At 44.2% G+C, this 19,786-nt stretch overlaps 1 protein-coding gene across 1 annotated transcript in view; it reads left to right on the forward strand.

Annotated features, from left to right (window-relative positions):
- Window positions 1-1,338: 1,338 nt before the first annotated feature.
- The window catches only part of AHRR (aryl hydrocarbon receptor repressor), an 86,527-nt gene continuing 68,079 nt past the window's right edge, over window positions 1,339-19,786 (forward strand). Inside the window, exons 1-2 of the mRNA XM_054816746.1 lie at window positions 1,339-1,429; window positions 19,172-19,243. Coding sequence (XP_054672721.1) covers window positions 19,182-19,243 — 62 coding nt within the window. The 5' untranslated portion in view covers window positions 1,339-1,429; window positions 19,172-19,181. The remainder of the gene's footprint in view (window positions 1,430-19,171; window positions 19,244-19,786) is intronic.

A 19,786-nucleotide genomic window follows, 5' to 3' on the forward strand; every position in this document is an offset into this window, starting at 1 on the left:
CAACTCAAACCATTCTATGATTCCATGATTAGCAAAAGTGGAGTTCTTTGCTTTCCTATACATTATTCCTGCCACCTGTATGTTGATAATTGGGCTTTCCCAGAAGGATTGCCTGTGGATATAGAGCGAAGCCAGCTGGAGCCTGAGAAGCTGCAGCACTGTGTCTGGGGCAAAGGCAGACGCTGCTGTCTGAAGGGCAGTACCTGCCACAGCACCTGCATCCGAGGGGACACCTCGCAGTCCAGGGCTGAGGACCAGTAGACGGTTCCTTCCCACAGCAACCAGTTCCAGAAGTCTGCTGGGGGTAAAATGTCTGGATCTCCTCACTAAGGATTGGTGTCCCACCAGGGAGAGGGTTCTTTTTCACTTTGTTACCTTGGACTTTCTGTATCTGCCTTCTCTGGTTTTGTCTGCACTTAAGCCTCCTGCACGAGAGCTGCTTTCGGTACTTACCAACCACGTGCATCTAACACTACTTGCAAAAGGCCTTGCTGCTTGACTGGGATCCCCTGCCGCTTCCAGTACAAACCAGAAATCAGTCGGCACAGCGTTCTGGGGAAAAAACCCCTGCTAGTTTAAAAAAAAAAAAAATAAAAAATCCCGGCTATTACTCAGCTTCCTGGTGAAGCTGGTAAATACGGTGCTGAACTGAAGGTGTCGGTACACGGAGGGAGAAGTACTTTACCACGCAAGGCGACGAGCGCAACGGGACCCGCATCGAGCAGAGACCGGGGCGGGCAGAGGGGCAGGTGGGGGGCAGAGGCAAGCCCCCTCCGGAGCCACCGCTGCCGGGGGAGCGGGCCGTGTGTGTTGAGGCTGCTCCAGACATCCCGGAGACGGGGAAGGACCCGCACTGTACTTTTCCCTTTCAACTTTTCGGGAGAGCCGGGCTCGGCGGCGGCGCGGGCAGGTGCACCGCACCGGGACTGGGGTCTGTGCGTGTGTGCGTGTGTGCCCGGCTCGGCCCCCACCCCGCGGCGGAGCGGCGGGCAGCACCGGCGGGGACCCGCGCTTTACGCTGCGGTCCCGTCCGGCAGCGCCCGCTGGTCCCGTCCGGCAGCGCCCGCTCGCCCCGTCCCCGCCGCCGCGGCCGCCGCCCGCCCCCGGCCGCCCGTGCCGCCGCGCCGCCGCAGCGCCCTCTGCCGCCGGCGGGGGGTGACGGCGGCGGCGGGCCGGGGATCGCGTGCGAGCGGGGAGCCGGCGGCTCGCCCTGTCACTCGGCCGCCAGCCCGCCACCTGAATCACGAGGGAAGCGGCGGCCGAGCATCCTCCCCACCCCCGGCGCCCTCCGTCCCGCTCCCGCCGCCCGCTCCCGCATCTCCTCCCCGGCACCGCTGCCGCACCTCGGCCGCCCGCTCTGCGCCGCGGCCGGGGGCTGCTCCTCTCCCGGAGAAACTTTGCACCCCCGGGTCGTGGCGGGGACCGTGGGGTAAGTCGTTGCATCCCGAGAGCTCGCGGTGGGCAGACGAGGCTTCAACCCGGGCTTTGCGAGGGGACCGGGGGACTGCCGGCTCCGGCCACCTCGGCCCCCAAACCACCCCCCACCCCCCCCACCCCTCCGCGGGGTGTCGGTGCTCCCCCCGGCCGTTTCGGCGGCGGTGGGACGGCAGCCGCGCAGGACGCGCCCCGCTTCTTCCACCCGGGCGCCGGTGACGGTCCGCAGCTCCCACGCGAAAGCCCCGGGAGGTGCCGGGTGCCCGCTGGCCCCCGGGCGGGTGATGCCCGGGGTGCTGCCTCGCTGTCCCGAGGGCAGGAACCGGGGCGGCCGAGGGCTCTGCCGCGGCACCTTGGCCACATCTGGCTTCACCCATCCCCTTCCACTGATGCCTTGAGAGACCTTTCGGGGGGGAAAACAAGTGAAATAAAGTTTCACGTCGCCTCTTTCGAGCCTCGAGTGCACTCACTCGGCATATTCCAGGGTGGGTATGCTTTGAGGTTGGTCAGAACTTCCCCCGAAAACCTTCGTTTTCAGAGGTTTATAACTTCAGAGATAAAAATTCTTGTTGCGTTTCAGTTTGACATACCAAAGGGGGAAAAATCAGTGAGGGAAGGGCGAAGCGTGTATATGGGCTCCGGTGCTTTTTCTGACTTTGCGTTACTTTGTTTTGTAAACAAGGATTTTGTACGTCTTTGGGTGAAGCTGTAGTTTTATGTCTTTATTAAAGAATAACGCAAATAGCATAAAGCTAAGTTATAATACGTTAAAACCATTTTTTTTTTCTGAAGACGGGCACAAACAATGTTTGTGCGTCATTTAGTGAGTTTCTAGGAGATAGGCTATTAAGACCAAAAAACAAAGAAAAGAAAAAGAAACAAAAACCACCAGAAAAACCCAAGAATATGCTTGACGTTGTTTGGTAGTTGGAGGTTTCAAAAAGACAACCGGGACTGGATTTAAATAAAACTGACTGATCTGGTTGGGCTCAGAAGTAGTCTGTTGAGAAGAATGTTGATGCACATATGTTTGCAGTAGATAAAATAAAACAGTTCTCCTTTATGAACCGTAGAGTGTTATTATCCAGGGCTGAGACTAAATCGTTGCATTTAAGCAAGAGACTTAATGACTGACAAGATCAAATTCACTGGCAAGACACTCAGTTAATTTGCAACCAAGAGCAAGAATTTATTTCCTTGAAAAACAAAGTACCTAATACCGTAGATATTAAGCACCAGAAAGAGTTACCAGTTAAGGTCTGGATAGTAACTTTAACGCCGTTGCTCCTGCCGGCACCCCCTGCCTGAGCACAGGCTGAGACAGTCCTCACTTCTCACTGCCTCATCCACCGTGTCTCTGCATCGGTATATATGTTTGTGACAACCTATTTTTTTTTTTTTTTTCAGTAGGTGACCATTAGAGTGCATTTGGGCATTTGCTGGTCTCAAGGAGAGGATTGGGTTTCTAGGGGCTGTGTTGGGCTAGTGTGTAAACACCTCCAGTCTTCAGTTCTGGAAGTTGGAGGCTCCACAGCCCGTAGGGTGAAGGTGTACCGAGGGGGGACTGTTTTGGCAGAGAGTGGCAGGGAACGAACACTCGCGTGTGGAAAATCCGTGGTGTTGTGGTTTCAGGATTTTTATTCCAAATGAGCCGTAGGAGGGGGAGGTACATCATTACCTCAAGTTCTCATCGATTCGGATTTCTGCCCAGGAATCGTAAGGAGGAAATGCATTGCTAGGCCCTGTTTGCAGCGTGGATGCTTATGAAAACCAGCCAGCCGGTCTGATATTGATTCATCGGTTTCAGCATATAAACAGATTTAAACTCTACCGTGGAGTAGTCAGAAATGATTTTTCCATTAGATTTTCCTTTCTGTAGGTATATCTAAAAATATAGTAAAGACACTTTCAGTATCAGGAATCACCTATACGTAGTTGAACTAGACTAAGAACTTGGTACAGCTTTTGCGGTCGTGTTTTTAAGGGGTTTGATTCAACCCGAGACCCCACTAAATGTGGGGGCTCTGCTGTTGAATAACTGAGGTCTGATGCCAAATCTTTCCTTAATATTCCTGGTAATTACTGCTGACTCATGCTGACATGTGAGTTCAATTAGCCCCAACTGGAATGTAAAGGATGTGGGAGTGTCTCTTTGTGCCCAGAGACAGCTAGGACAAAGCAGATTTTGGAGGAAAATTTAAGGAATTGCCAAGTTTGGGTAGGAAGTGTCAGCCAGGGTTGGTTTTTTTTTTACCGTAATGTTTGAATAACCAATACAGTTGAGTCCTGGGAAGGGGGTGAATCTGGATAACATGGGCTTGTCTTCACTGTGGAATAACTGGAGTCCCAGCTCAGACATTGCTTCTAATTTGACTCATGTCCACACACACAAACTCGCTGCTGAAGAGTGGTGATGTTTTCAATTTAAGTTGGCTTGCCCATGAGGAATAAGCTATAGCTCAGATAACCACAATTCATCGACTGCTAACACCATCTGCCTGAACGGCACAAGTGCGATTTTGCTCAACTCTGGCTGCTCCCACTTGAATGGGGTTACCTGGATAGCAGGCAGCACCTGCCTGCTTCCCTGGTACGGGCAGAGCAAAGACGTCATCGGTTCATCCATGAGGTAAGCAACGGGACATTTGTCAACGTGAATGTTCCCACACAGTTACTGCCTAACTGCTGTGTTTGTGACAGCTCGCTGGTAGTGGTCCCCGTCCCACATGGCCATGGCAAGCAGGACGGGAGGACTTTGCAGCAGCAGCAGTGCAGCGCTCGCCGATGCTCAAAATGGGGCATGGCTGCAACAAGATGTGAAAAGCAAAAAATTGTCTTCGCCCCAGAAATTAATTTCCTGTCAGTTACCAGCTGATACGAGGAGGTCAGTTATATGTCAGATGTATACACTAATATATATATATACACACAAAAATAACGCAGCGGTACTTGGCTAGCAGTAGCAAGACCTGCTGCTTTGGGAGAAGCAGTTTCTTTGTTGGCCCTCTAGCAAATTGCTACTAGGAAATGCAGAGCAAGATTTCGACAAATATTTTGAGGTCAAAGTAAAGAAGGTGGACGTAAGAGCAGCTATGCAGCCTGAAATGTACCAAGCGGATGCTTTTTTTAAGAAGAAGCTGACCCTAATGCAGACGCCTGTGCCTGCATGAAGAATGAAAATTTCAAGGTGCTTTGCAAGGAATTTGACTCAGAGTTAGGGACCGGCTGAACATCCTGAGACGGAAACACTTTAGGAGCATGTTTGCTTTGCTCTGTCAGTCCAGAGCTCCCACAGAGCTGTTGGCAGTCATTTTGGATTTAGTTCAATTTACCTTCAGAGTTGTGATCTTTGGGGTTTCCATAGCAGTTGTGGCTGCGTTGTGCTGTTGTCAACATAACAAATACGACATGGGTAACTGCAGAACTTGAGTGGATGGACTTACAGGATTGCATAGGTGAGATGAACAAAATGTAGGTACCGCCAACATAATGTCAACTAAATACACCCCAAATACTTAAGAACCCCCAAGGTCCCTAGTGCCAGTCAGTGTGTGACATTTCACCATTCCAGTGTAGACAAGGTAGGATCTGCTCACTCGAGTGCAATCCTCAGGTACACCAGCGTGCAGCTAAAATCGCAAGAAACCCAGTGTATCTCCTTTACTTTCATTTTTGGAACCTTATTCTGGATTTTATCCTTTCCCTCTGATAGGTACCTTCTGGTATGCAGCAGCAGGGCCAGTGCGGGATGGGGGTGAAAAACTGTGCAAGACGGCAGTGCTTAGCAGCCTATGCCAGTGGAACGCTTTTAACATCAATGTATATGAGTGAAGCATTTAGCATGTACTCAGGTACTTGTCAGATGATGAGATTGCTTTGGGCTGGACCACACTGTCTACTGTTTTGAATCAAGGTGCATCTGCAGACAACGAATGAATAATTTGCATGGTGCAGTCTATTAAGCTGGGACTGCAAAACACGTTTGCAGTCATGTATTTGACCTGCCCTGTGACTGCAGTGGTGCCTGGTGCACCAGAATTATTGCTCTGTATTCAACAGCAAAATCCATGCATGCATTAAATATATTAAATATTTAATCCTTACTCTTAAACTTTATTTGTATTGATACTAAATGGTGGTCATTTCAGTAGGTTTAGCTTGCTGAAAACATGTGCTAACATAAAATCCATTTTTGTCACTCATTAAGACTGTAAAAATCCACTATTAGTGGATTTCTCCCTCTTCTGTAACACCGGAGCTGAGACAGAGTAAAGTTGAATGCGTAGCAGTTTCAGGGTCATTCTCTCGCTTTCCCATGAGCTGTTTGCTACATTTGGTAGCATACTGATCCTCGGGAGTCATGATACTGAGTAGTCTCTTGAATTTTTTCCTTTGCTGAAACTCCAGATATTATGCTCTCACCTTGCAGTCAGGGCAGCTTTGTTTGGAAAGTGGGATCTTCTTGGCCTCATTGTCTTTCACAGGGATTTGCTGCTCCAAAACGTGCTTTTCTGATGCCTGACAACTCCTATGCACTTGTGAGATTGAGTCTTCCTCTCCTTATCCTCAAATGAGTAATCCTTCCACAAACATGGTGTTTTCTTCTTTTTTTTCAGGCCATTTCTAGATAAGCAAAGTTCGCTGAGGTTGTTCTGTGGGCAAAGAATACAGATACTAGACATTTTGGAGGGGTGTATTCAGAAGACTATAATTTAGGTTGGGACTCCACAGCGATCTGTCGGAGCTGTTCCCTATTTCATGCATGACTTGAATGATGGGTCAGAGCATTTGGGCATTCAGCCTGAAGACGTCACCAAGCTGAAACGGCTTTCAGGCACCCTGGAAGACAAGAGTCAAATTCAGAGTGATTTTTGACAGTCACAACCTCCAGAAAACCAAGCAGGACGCGAGTCTGTAAGGTTTTGTGCAAAAGTTTACCTTCCTTCAGGAAGAATCACGTACTCAAATGCAGCATGGGGGATGGCTGGCTAGGCAACACGAGCTAAGGAGAAAAGGATGTGGAAGTTTGGTGGATCACAAATTAAACACGAGTCAGTAGCATCGCACTGTTGTGAAAATGCTAAAGGGAACAATGGGGTGTAAAAATAGGAGTGTTTTTTCTAAGCTATATGAATACTCTTTTCCCCCTACTCAGCCCAGGTAGGTCCTTAGCTGGAGCATTGTGCTCATTTGGGAGCAGGGTACTTGAGGAAAAATACAGACCAAATTAAGAGTCCAGAAGAGAGCAATAGGAAAGATCAGATACCTAGAAAACATTGCTTACAAGAAAAGACTAAAATAATTGTTTAGTCTAGAGATGAGAAGAGGAAAGGGAAAAAAGTTGAAAACCTTTAGGAACATAGAGTTGGCTACAAAGTTAGTTGAACTTAAACTGGTTTTTAAATTCATGTCAGCTAGGGTAAGAAATTATGATCCTACGCTGGAGTAAGCAAAATTTAGGTTAAGATGCTTAGGAAAAATGTTGTGATTTTAGTAATAGTTAAATGCTGGAATAAAATCTCTGGGGTACTCATAGAAACTACACTTCTTCAGCATAAGCAGCTTTTGGGAGTGGTTTAGCAGCTGTGTTGTTACAGCTATGATGGCCTAAGCATGTGAGAATGGAAAAGACTAGAAAGATGTGACGCTTTTTTTATGATATCAATTGATTTAGCTAGAAAAAACAGCCCAGGCTTTCATGCTCGCAAGCCGTTTCTCCGATCTGAAACCTCTGAATGGTTTTGGTACAGCTGCTTCTGTATGAAGCAGGGGAGGATGTTCCGTATGATCTCTTGAGGGTCCTTTCAGCCCCATTTGCAAAGATGGAATGATGAACAAAATCTTTCTATCTCTGGATAGATGGGTGTTCAGGGACTGGGGAGGGAAGGCATGCTATGAAAGCAGGTAAAAGAGCTCTCCCCTACCCTGCAATAGGGGAGATTCCCTAAAATGTTGTCTCTGTGAAAGAATTCTGGTTTATTACTTTTCAGGAGTGGATGAGAATCAGTAAATGTTAAACTAGCTGCTTTATTAGTGTCAGGTGGTTTGGGATTGTAGCAAATGCTTTATGACAAATTATATTGTGGTAGGATATATCTACAAAACGTTTGCCTTTAAATGTTAGAGAACGAAAAGATTGTGGGAGTTTTGATGGCAAGAGGTCTAATTTTCCCCCCACCTCTTACCCTAATTATATAAAGTGAAACACTTGCAGGCATTACTTGTTTATGAAAATTAAATTTAACTCTTTTTAAAAAAATCTAAAAATATATGATGAAAAATTTAGTGAGCACATTGAAATACTACTGCTGGGGATATTAATGAGAATAAATTTGTATCTATTGATTACTTTAGGGTAGTAACAGATATAAATAGTATTAGAAGACAGAGTTGTACTGCAGACAGGTTGCAAATGTATTTAAATGTATTTTTCCTCTGGAGATGTATCTCTAAAACAGTAAAAGTATTTACAATAAAAAGTGCCAAAAATTGTCAAATAATGAACCAAAAAAGGTAGATATGTCCATAGATCTCAAAACCAGAATGGGAATAGATATGTTATACTGCTTATAAATGAGAAATTCGTCTTCCTGGAGAGGAAATTGTGTGCTTATACATCCCTAGTTAAGGACCTGCAGTAAATTTGAGTACGTATCCAAACCAAGGTGCCGCAGTAGTGCCTCGTCAGTGTAGCAGACAAAACTAGGCAGCCTTTCAACCAGTATAACTTGTTTAGCCACTTTTAGAATCTCAAAAATAATAGCTACATCAGTTTTTATTTTTACTTTTGTCTTCAGATTCTGTATCTGAAAGAACGGGAACTTTTGAGTTTTCATTCTGATTTTCATGTACTTCATTAAACTGAAGACTTGCAAGAGCTGAGCAAAATCTTGACAACTCACATGCCAGCCTGGCTCTCCGTGTGCGTTTCTAAACTGTGACCTGCTGCTTTCAAATGCCGCAACATTTCTTCCACTGTTCGCAAAAACATTTTAAAAGACTGAATTGCAGCAATAGCAGTAATAACAATGTCAATTTAACCATCAGGCTAACATAACTCACTCACTTCTAGGAGAAAATATTTCGTGTTTCATTTCAATTTTTCTCTGCATTCCCATTTTCCATCTCAAGCTTTGAGAAAAACACCTTCTCTTTTCCTCTGAAAGTTTTGGGATTTTTCGATGGATCTTCAGATACCTAAGTTCTGCTGAACCTCTGTTATGGGGCACTTGGCATGTCATTCTCTGCTTCTCCTTTTATTCCACCGAATGACCGAGAAGGAGGAACACGGAAGATCAAAGCCAGGAGAAGAATGGGATTGCATCTTCCCAACAAGCTGATCTAGGTTTATAAGTAATTTTTCTCCCTCCTATACACGCACATTTCCTAAGAACTTTTATAATAATAAAGATGTCAATGCCCATTTTGTTGGCCTTAGATCCAAGTCTTAGCCCTCTTTTGCTTCTTTTCTTGGGGAGAATGCGGTGCTGTGTTCTCCTGGTGTGACAGAAGCTCCTCTGAGGACAGGCTGTGGCTCCGAGCCAGAGACAGCCACTTCTTTCTTGGTTCACACTCTGTCTCTGTCTACAGCGATACAGAAATAAACAAATATATGAAATGTATACATATATGAAAAAACATATATACTAAATAAATGAGCTGTCATATATTTTGACTCCTATTCTACACCAGAGTGCAACTAAAACCTTTTAAGAAGCCTTTTGTGGAAAAGAAGAGAGAAATGAGAGTACAGTTACGGCAGACTTTTTCAGAGGACTTGGAATTGGATCTTGGCCCACTTGCAGGAGGGGTTCACCAGCTTATTTGCTACTGTGGAGAGTCTTCCTGATTTTCATAAGCAATCCTTTCCTGATAAAAATTCCATTTAAATTAATGCCATTTTGGCTTTACAGTAGAAAACTCCAAAAAATGATTCCTAGTGTTTCTCTCATCCTGTCTCATCTGTTCAGTCCTCTAATCTATCTGTAGCCTCCCTTTGTATAACTCAGGGTTTCTCATCACGCTGTGAGTATTTGCTCCAGAATTGCACCACGCTTCTCGTTTGGCCTGGTGGATGCACAATGATAGTCTTATCAAAGGTCATTCTTCTACTATCTCAAAGAGAACCCCAAACCCCAGACAATCAAAGTCTGATGCAATGACAAGCAGGGTATTGAAACATAGGTGGTTGGGAAAGTAACACCAGGAATGCAGGTGAACTTACACGAGGGTTTGAAGGACCAGCATAGCTTCATAGTTCATAGTTGCATTTGCAACCTGTGGCTAGTTCTGCAACTCAAAGTGACATGTCTAGTTCACCCCACCCCAGTGGTGCGTGGGTGCTGGGACATGGACCACCTTATGGTGGAACAGGGGAGTGGGGAATGAGGGTAAAACAACCCCAAAAGCAGCCAATGCAAGGCCACGTGTGTTTGTTGTGAAAAAAAGTGACACAGCCCATTCACAGTCATCCTGCTCTGCTTTCATCCCAGGGCATTTATCCCTCCTCACAACTGCGGAGTAGTGTAGACAAACTAATGAACCAGACAAACACGATGGACTAACTAGCTCTAGCAGCCTTATCACGACAGCACGGAGCTAAATCAGTTCAGGCAGAACCTATCTGAAAAGTTATCGACACACTTGATGAATGTACTTGAGACGTCAGCTGTACTGAGCTCTGCGTTGCCAGCATAAAGCTGCTCCCAGAACCTGAACTAGCTGTAGGTTGAAGACAGCTGAACTAAGGCCCGGCCACACTACACGTTCATGGCAGAAATATTTAATTGAGCTATCTTACTGGTTTTAGTCAAATTTGCTGTGGAAATGATGCTTATGCTTTCGCGGCGCCTGGTTTTTAGTCTCCGGAAGTTACATCTTTTGACCTGTTAATCAGGTTCCAGCAAACATAACAGAGGGACAGAGATCTCGAAGATATTAAGTTCCTGAGAGTTTAACGGTGAAACGTGCTACACTAATAACCCTACTGAGGGCAAGACTGCAATGTGAGATCGAGTGTCTTGTTAATCATTGAATAATCCATATGGTTCAAGCAATATCTTAAATGCCCCAGCTGCAGCAAAACTTTTTATCACTGCTCACACCTTTTTATGCAAAGGGTAGTAACTGCTGTGGCAACCCTGTATTCTCCTCAGACGGTCTGTAGCAAAGACAACGGAGGACCAAAGTCAAACCCAGCAGAAAGAGACGCCATTCCACTAACTGGAAAAGATTGCACCAGACATATACCCAGTCTGATGTTTTTGTGTATGTTTTTGTATGTGCTATGGTCTGTATCCTTCCTGAAGTGACACAGTGCACATATTAGAGTTCTAAAAAACAGCTTAATTTTTAAAACATCACTTAAAAAACACCCATGCATCTAAGCTTTTTGTAAAAAAAGTTGGCTATTTACATCCTCAAAGCTCAAAAAAAATCTCCTTGAAATTAATTTCAGGCTTTCTTATACAAACGAATAAAGTAAGAAGGGCTGATGAGATAATTTAGTCCCCAAATGAACTCGTTTGTGAGGGAAGAATAGTGATTGAAATTATTGTTCTGCTAAAGAGTCCTGCAGGGTGTAGCTGCATACCTACCCTGTAGCGAAGGGCTGCCATGTTTTAAAGTCAAGCACTTGCAAATTAGGAAACCCAGAAGTTAGAGATGAAATGGGAATTCCTCACCTATGTGGATAGGCACTAAACTTCATCTCATACTAAAACCAGAAGTGGCACAATTTGTTTTTATTATCCTCATTCACCTTGTGGTCCCAGCTCCATACTATGCACTGTTCAAACCCCGTTGTGAACACAGTGCTATTAATTTTGTCACGGACTTTTCTGTGATAATTGTGACTATAATATCTAAGTACCTCAAAACCACTGCTGAATTAATCTTTATTATACTGCTGAGACATACGGTCTTACTCATATAGACAAATCTGAAAGATGTATTCTCATTTACTCAATTCCAGGCACTCAGGAGGTGATTTTTTCCGAAGACGCAGCCTTTGGTGTACGTTCATTCAGAGCACAGATCTGGGTGCCTTTGGCTGCAGCGCTGAGTGCTCATCACTTTTAAAAATCAGACCAAGGCTCCCAGAAAATGAGAGTTGACGCCTCTGACGTCATTGGCTGTAGCCACGTGCCTCGCATCACGCAGCCCTCGTTCCGACAGCCCCTGCACAGCCCCAAATTCCTTCTCTAAGCTCTCTGAGCGGGGCAGGCGTCTAGCTCTGCCTCCTCAGACTTCTTCTCGTAACACAGGCAGCGACGGCAAAGGAGCCTACAGGAGACCTGGGAGGGAGACTGAATTAGGGAGGTGCAGGCCACCTAATTTCTGGCAAAAATCCCAAATTTTGGATGGTCACTTTGAAGTCCCACTGATAATTCAGAAGCAGAGCTTCCCCAACGGGCCCTTTCTGGAGCGTTATGAAGCACAGCCGTCTGTCTGCAGGTCTCAGGGATGCTGAGACTCAGGACCACAAGCAGTCTGCTTCTGTCCCCTCCCTGCCTCGTCTCAGTCTGCCTCCCGCTCCTTCCCACAGCCGGCTCCTCGTTCCTGTGCCTTATATTTGGGATCCCTTGTTTCTGGGCTGCAGGGGCTGGAGCAGGGAGAGCACACCAGGACGAGGAGGAACAGCGAGAGGGAAAGTCTGGTTCTGCCTTTGCCTCTCCGAGGGGAGGCATGTAAAGCGCATGGGGATGCATATGTAAAGCGCAGATGCCTGTGGGAGGAATGAAGGGGATGACGTGTGCTCAGCTCAGGCAGAAACTATAGATAACTGTCAGATTACAGCAAGTCTCCCGGGCACTCGTGAAGTGGATTTTTTTTTTTTTTTTTTCAGAAGCTCCAGATATAGCCAAATTTGCACATATTTTCTTTAAAGGAAATTAAGGAGAGATTTTATATATGCCATGTCTGACAACCTTAGCTGTGCTGTTAGCCCAACATATGGTCCACGTCACTTGCAGAACACCCTCTGTAACTCGAGCGTTATATACCTTTGTATTTGTCATTTAACATTTCTTGCAACTCGTCAGGCTTGTGAATTAACCTTCCTTTTTCACGGGAGAGAAGACTGAGGCAGAAAAGTAAATTTTAGGACCATCAGACATCCTTAAACAAATTCTTCATAGGTCTAATAGTTTTCTTAAGAAAAAAAATCTTGGTTTAAAACATGCTCAGTGATGGAGAGTGCTCTATAGTCCTGGGCAAATTATTTTAATAGTTATCCTCATTTATTTGTAATTTGAATTTAATTAGCCTCAAATTCTGCAAATTGGATCTTGCTAGAATTAGCTTGATCTCTGTCACGAAATGTTTGTTTCTTACATAATGTAGTTACTTATTGTGAGGAAGTTCTCCATTGCTGTTCTTCATGATAACCCAAACAGTTTGAGCTCCTGGACTCTGACTGTGGGGCTCGTTTGCTCAGTCTTTAATCATTTTTGTGACTTTTTGCTCCAGTTTCTCTTGAAGTGGGGCTGCTTCAGCTGGACACAGTAGTGCATGCTGTTTGCAAAGCTAATATATACAAAGCCATTATCATATTTTCTCCTAAAACGTGACCGTTCATCAGAAGCAAAGCATTTGGCAGAAACATGCTAATCACAATTAATTTAGTGACAGCAAACAAGTAGATTTCTATTCTGTTGATTAGCCACCACGAGTGGAAGGCTTTTTCCAGAGTTGCTGCCTCCCAAGGTAGAAGCAGCACATAAAAGCCAAGCCGTGCTCCAGCACCATCCCCTTCTTGCTTTGCCGGTGAAGCTGCGCCGCGGTTCTGCGGTGCGGTAAGGATGAGAACACAACTTACTTATTCCCAGGCTGCCTCTTCCAAACCTGCGCTTCGAAGCTGTGGTCTGCACAGCCCTTTTATGTAGTTCAGGCATTGAATGCATGGTATGTGATCACATTCGGGCAGGAAATGATTCATAAAATTTAATGAAAGGAGAGATCATTGGATAATGTAATTTGACCTCCTATAGCTACCAAAGCTACCATTTTTTTCTTTTTTTCTTTTTTTTTTTTTTTTTTTGAGTATGCCTGCATTCAGCCCAACTGCTTGTATTTAATTTAAACATAACTTCTGTTAGGGTAAAGTGCACATTACAGAAAGACACCTAACAGTGATTTCAAGACAGGAAAGATAGAGGATCCATTAAATCATGTACCCTGGTGTTTTAAATACCTTATTTCTTATTGGGATGTGTCTGGCTTCAGCTTCACTTTCTCAGTGCTAGCTATGCTTCAGATTAAAATAATTCAGCACCAACATCTTCTCCATGGAAGTACTTCACTTTACTCAAGTCACCTAATGCTTTTTTCTGTGCAGGGCAGTTTCTTCAGGCTATGAGGGGTTTTTTTTTTGAGCTTTTTGCCTTGCCCTTTCCAATTTCTAACATTTTTAGAAAAACACTTGCATGGGAACTGTACACACTGTTCCAGCATCAGTCTTATCATATCTAAACAGAGGTAAAATCACTTCACTTAGGTCAGCAACTGCATTAGCTGCCTGTGCAGCAGCTCGTCCCTGGGAGCTGAGGGTATGGATTGTATTCATTTTTCACTTTGATCCCTAATTCCTCTCAAGAATCACTGGCATTTCAGGATGCGGCCACCATTCTGTAGCAATGACTTGCATTCCCTATGCTGAGATGCAAGTGTTTGCTTTTGGCTGTATTAAAATGCATTGTGGATAAACAGAAAGAGCCTACCAGCCACTCCAGACTTCTCTATTTCGCTATGCCTTCAGCATTATTTACCGCTCTTCTAAATTTTTATAACTTTGCAGATGCTGTCACCAATAGCTTTGCATTGAACCTTGATGCCCGCAAGATCTTTATACAAACCTTTCAATTTAGCAGTGATTTCTCAAAGATTACCCTTTTTTTTTTTAATCCATCACTTGATAAATTCTTTACTTATGGAAACTGTGCACTATAATACTTCATTGTGGCTTTTTAAAATCAGAATGTTGTACTGCTAAGTTAAATGATTTACTAATGCAAGTGTATTCCTTTATCAGCTAGAGGTGATAACTTCTCAGTGAGTGAGTTTCACTCCAAAGAGTTTGATATTCCGTAGAGTTCTGTTAAGTGATGTCATTTGTCCTTCTTATCAGCTTTACTGGTATTTAGCTTGGAATGGATGTCAGTCTCGCCATCCGTGGGTTAGCTGGATCATTATGTTTCCCTTCTCTGAAGATTGCCATATAGCAGCTGTCTTTCAGTCCTTTGAATTTCCCTAATGTTCAGAGATTCATTACGACTTAATGTCAGCATGATTAAAAGCATCTGACATAAGAAAGTGAATGATCACGGCCCACATCTGCCCTTTCCCAGCAACTCTGTTCCTTTCACTCCTAGCTATCCTCCTCCTGAAGCTCCTCAAGCTTGTAAGCCCCCTGTCCTGCTGCTGGAGGGGTGGAAGGTTGCTGCTTTGGGTTCATCTTCATCCTCCCTCAAACAGGGGGAGAGCATGTGAGGACTCTCAAACGTTACAGAGAGAAAGAGAAAGAGAAAGAGAAAGGAAAGAGCAGAATAGTTCTGAGCAGCTGAGTGCCGTCCCCCCAACTTCTTCCCGTTTCTCATTCACACGTGAGGCTGGTGGGCTGGTAGGGGAAGGAGTCCCCAGCCACCTGCAGCAGTGGAGATCAGAGCTCACAGACGATCAGAAGAGGGCACGGTCCAGGCAGGACCATGAATATGTGCTCTTCTCCAGTTTTTAAAAGAAATGTTTTCTTGGTCTATGGTTCTGTGCAGCTCAACAACTTCAAGTGCTGTTTTCAGCTGTATTTTTAGAACCACTAACCATGAGCCTTCTGACTTGGTTTTTATTCCCGTACATTGATTCTCCAACTCATTTTATCTGCGTGCCACTATTGGCATTAGTGGTAGTAGCAGAAGCACCTCTCGGCTGTACGCATATCTAGGACGTTGGTGTTCAGTTGCTGAGGCAGTGCTTCATACCATGTTGCTGTGGTAACCCCTTGTCCTAATTCTGTAGAAAGTTCCTGTAGAAAGCCTGAAGAGTGCATGGCTTATTCTTATTTGATGCAAGTGCACGATTCTCCTTCTTTTCAGAGACTAGAAATAAATCTGTTGAACACTCTTACCTTTTATGTAGTTCTAACATACAGCCATCTCCATCTAATAAGCACTCTACACACTTTTTAGACTTCTTTTGTTCATAATATTCTTCTAAAAAGCACCCTATCTTTTCTCTTTAGCGCTGCAACTTGTGAATTTTCCTTTGGGCCTTTATCTTTCTTAACCAGCATTTTACACTTCATAAATTCTAACTCATATTGTTTGCTATTTATTTCCTGGTTTTCAGTTGTTTGAATACTGAGGTCTTTTATTTTATTTCTATTTGCTGTCACATATTAATCAACTGAACCAGAACGGGTTTTAAAACAAAGTGGTCCTTTTGGGAAATTGAATGAACACTTAGCTTTCAGTTTTCAGTTGAATTATGCTGTCCAAGTCTTTCTCCTCCTTGTAATTTTGCTCATGAAGGCAAGAGAAAGGAAGTCCAGCATGTGACACTGTTTTGAAACATGGACTATGAGTCATAGATTCATATTATGGATGGGAAGGACTTAGAACACAAAAGTATTACAACGTAAAGCAAATACCTTTTAACGTAAGGTCTCAAAAGAAACTGCAGCAATTCTTTTGGCATATTCACACCATTTCAGCAGAAAACCCACCAGGGTAGATGAAATCTTAAAAACTGGAAGACTGTTGCAAAAAATGAACTTGTACACTAGCCTAACCTAACAAGTCTTTGAAGGTGGCAAGAAGGCTTTATCTAAGCAAACGCTGTGGGATAAACAAAGTTTCTTAACCTGGAGCAGTATTTATTGCACTGTATCCTGTCTCTCATAGACTTTGGCCGGGCAGTTCACCCATCTGATGTCACATGAAATTGTCCCAGTAAGAGTGAAAAAAAAAAGGCTTTGTTTATTTCTGGAAGAACTCTATACCTGAAACTGCATAAATTGGAGAATGACTGGTGTTTACGCCATCAGCTACAACTGGGAGAAGGCAACTACTGACCTGTTTGCCTGATCTCTATACCGTGCATCTTTTTAGAATGAATTCTCAAGGAAAGAACCATTAATGGCTGTGGTTAGTTGTGTAATGGAATAAAAATGGAATGTAGATTTAGATGATTTTGACAAAAAGTAACCTGATAGCTTTCTGTTGATACAGTAACTGATTTTCCAGATCAGGCAAATACGGCAGACCTAGTCTATCTGAATTTAGTGAAGGACTCTGTGCTGTGGAGGACTAGTAAAGAATTGAAAGGGCTGAGGGAAGGAACTGGGTCAACAGCATGTGCTGAAAGGTAAATGACTGATCAGGCGGGAAACTACATGCAGTGTTCCTCAACTATCAGTTTGGAGACAATCATATTTTTACTCAGAAATTTCATGCAAAACCAAGAGTGTAGCAATAAACTTAGTTGCTTACATTATCAATACAGAAGAGGATACAATTCTCACATAACAAAAATGAACTGGAGATTAATTGTATGAATGGGATGGCTGGGCACTTTGGCACTAAAAGTTAGCTTGCAGCCCAGAAAGCCAACCGTGTCCTGGGCTGCATCAAAAGAGGTGTGACCAGCAGGTCCAGGGAGGTGATCCTGCCCCTCTACTCGGCTCTGCTGAGACCCCACCTGGAGTACTGCGTCCAGCTCTGGGGGCCCCAGTACAGGAGAGACATGGAGCTGTTGGAGCGAGTCCAGAGGAGGGCCACGAAGCTGATCAGAGGGTTGGAGCACCTCTCCTATGAGGACTGGCTGAGAGAGTTGGGGTTGTTCAGCCTGGAGAAAAGGCGGCTCCGGGGAGACCTAACTGCGGCTTTCCAGTACCTGAAGGGGCCTACAGGAAAGCTGGAGAGGGACTGTTTATGAGGGAGTGTAGTGACAGGACAAGGGGTAATGGGTTTAAGCTGAAGGAGGGTCGATTTAGATTAGATGTTAGAAAGAAATTCTTTACTGTGAGAGTGGTGAGGCACTGGAACAGGTTGCCCAGAGAGGTTGTGGGTGCCCCCTCCCTGGAAGTGTTTAAGACCAGGTTGGATGGGGCTTTGGGCAACGTGGTCTAGTGGAGGGTGTCCCTGCCCATGGCAGGGGGGTTGGAACTAGATGGTCTTTAAGGTACCTTCCAACCCAAACCATTCTATGATTCTATGATTTTCTCCATAAACTGTGCATGTAGTTATTGTAAGTCATACATGAAGATGGAGAACTGTGCATATTAGGTGGCCACGGGATGACTGTGAGCCATGAATTCGATAATGGCTATGAAAAAGGAAAATGCAGTCACACAAATATCAAGTGAGATAATTCCCATAAAGAATTAATGGTTTGTCAATACATAAGCATATATATGCATGTATGAAATACTTTGAGATTTTACTTAATATACTGTGCATGATTATGTTTATCTGTGTTTTATACAGATTGATTGAAATGAGATAGAAAAGGCTCCTAAGATGATGGGAAGAATAAAGAGTTTGTAACATGAGAGGGGAATAAAAAAGTTTGGGTTCTCCTAGAATAGAAAAATGAAGGCTGACTGAAGGTATGACTGATATTTAAAAATACACCAATGAGTAAACACAATGGAGGAGGAAGAGCTATTTAAACTAAAAGACAATGTTGGCAGAAGAACAAATGGGCATAAAATGACCATGAAAAAATTTAAGCTGGAAAGCAAAAGGTTTCTAGTTATCAGAAAACTCTCTTTCAATGAAAAGCAAAGCTCCTCTAAACAGTTTTTAAATGAAGTTCAGTAAGTTTGTGATTTGCATTATATGATATAGGTGTCTTCAATAGCATGGGATTTGATTCAGTGACATAGAAGGTTCTCTTTTATGTCTTACACAAAGCAGCAAATACTCTTGAGATATAGTAAACTCTCAGGCAGTACGTACCCACTGTTGAACAGCACACAGCAAGGATAGAATAACCTTTCAGACAGAAAATCAAGAGACTTCAATATTCAGCTAATCTCCAGAAAATTTAAACAGACTGAATGCAAAGACTTGGTTCAGAGCTTGCAATGTCTCTAAGGCTAACGTGCTCAAACAGAGCGATAATAAGACTAAGTTTTGTCTGAAAATTGTCACCTCCATCAGCACTGCATTGGGTCCTAGTGCTAACCACAATACCTCGTGTCATTTCTTGAGCTGCCGACAGATATACTTTCAGTCTTTAAAAATGAGGATGTGAGGACCTGGAAAAATGCTGATTTGAATAATTGCATCCTACTTATCACAGTGTCAGTAATGGAAGACAATATTCCTGCGTATTTAAAAAGTTGTGAAATCCTCCTTGCAGAAGATGATGGGTAGTATTATTCATTCTTATTTGTTTAGCTGAATTTAAAAATGAGCCTAGAAGGAAAAAAAATTAATTTTGGATATCGAGTAAACAGGATGTATTTTATACCCATTTTTATACCATGTATAGTATGCTTAATTTGAAAAAATGAAAATTGAATATGAACATCAATATTCTAATAATATTAAGGTAGGAAATTGGAATAAGCCTTAAGCTTCTATCTTAACTAATGCCAGTGTGCTTTTTAGTGTTGTTGAATGCCACACTCAGGGAACAAACATTTTCCTCGGTTGAACTTTCTCAGTGCTGTCATTTGTACAGCGGTATGAAACCCAGAAAACTCTAAACGAAGAAACCTATTGCTTTTGTTTTTCAGCATCAAGACAATGATTCCTCCGGGGGAATGCCTATATGCTGGGAGGAAAAGGAGGAAACCCATTCAGAAACAGTTAAGTATCATATTCATCAGGAGGCATCTCCCTCCGAACGTACGTGCTAGAGATTGAGGTAGAAGGAGGAGTCCCTTCCTCCCATGGTCTGCTGACACGGGAGAGACCTAATCTCTTTCTCTGCAGTGAGAAACCCCTGGTTGGGAGGCTGTCTTTTCATGGTTAAGATTGACTCCAGAAAGGATGCCGACCCAGCATGGGTCAAACCATCCTTACCCATCGCTAGGTGTCCCAGGAGGAGGGCTGTGGTGTGTACCGCAGTGTATTGCAGAGTACACTGCCATGAGGCACTTTTTCGTAGCCGGAAGATACTGGTGGACTAGATGTCAGCTGGTCAACAGACTGGAGCTCCGCGCTTCTGTGTTCCCCACCGCCTGTTCAAGGAGCCTTTTGAGAAGCTGTGTGTCGCGTGGCACCAGTGCACTGGCATCGTGCTCCCCCCTTCCCCCTTCCTTGGCTTCGCCTTGCTTGGGGCATCGCTAAGTCCAACATGTGTGAGCCTGGAAAGTGGGTCAGTTCAGCCAACTGAAGAAGCAGACTGG

This window comes from Grus americana, chromosome 2 (assembly GCF_028858705.1).
Source record: "Grus americana isolate bGruAme1 chromosome 2, bGruAme1.mat, whole genome shotgun sequence".
Classification (NCBI taxonomy): Eukaryota; Metazoa; Chordata; class Aves; order Gruiformes; family Gruidae; genus Grus; species Grus americana.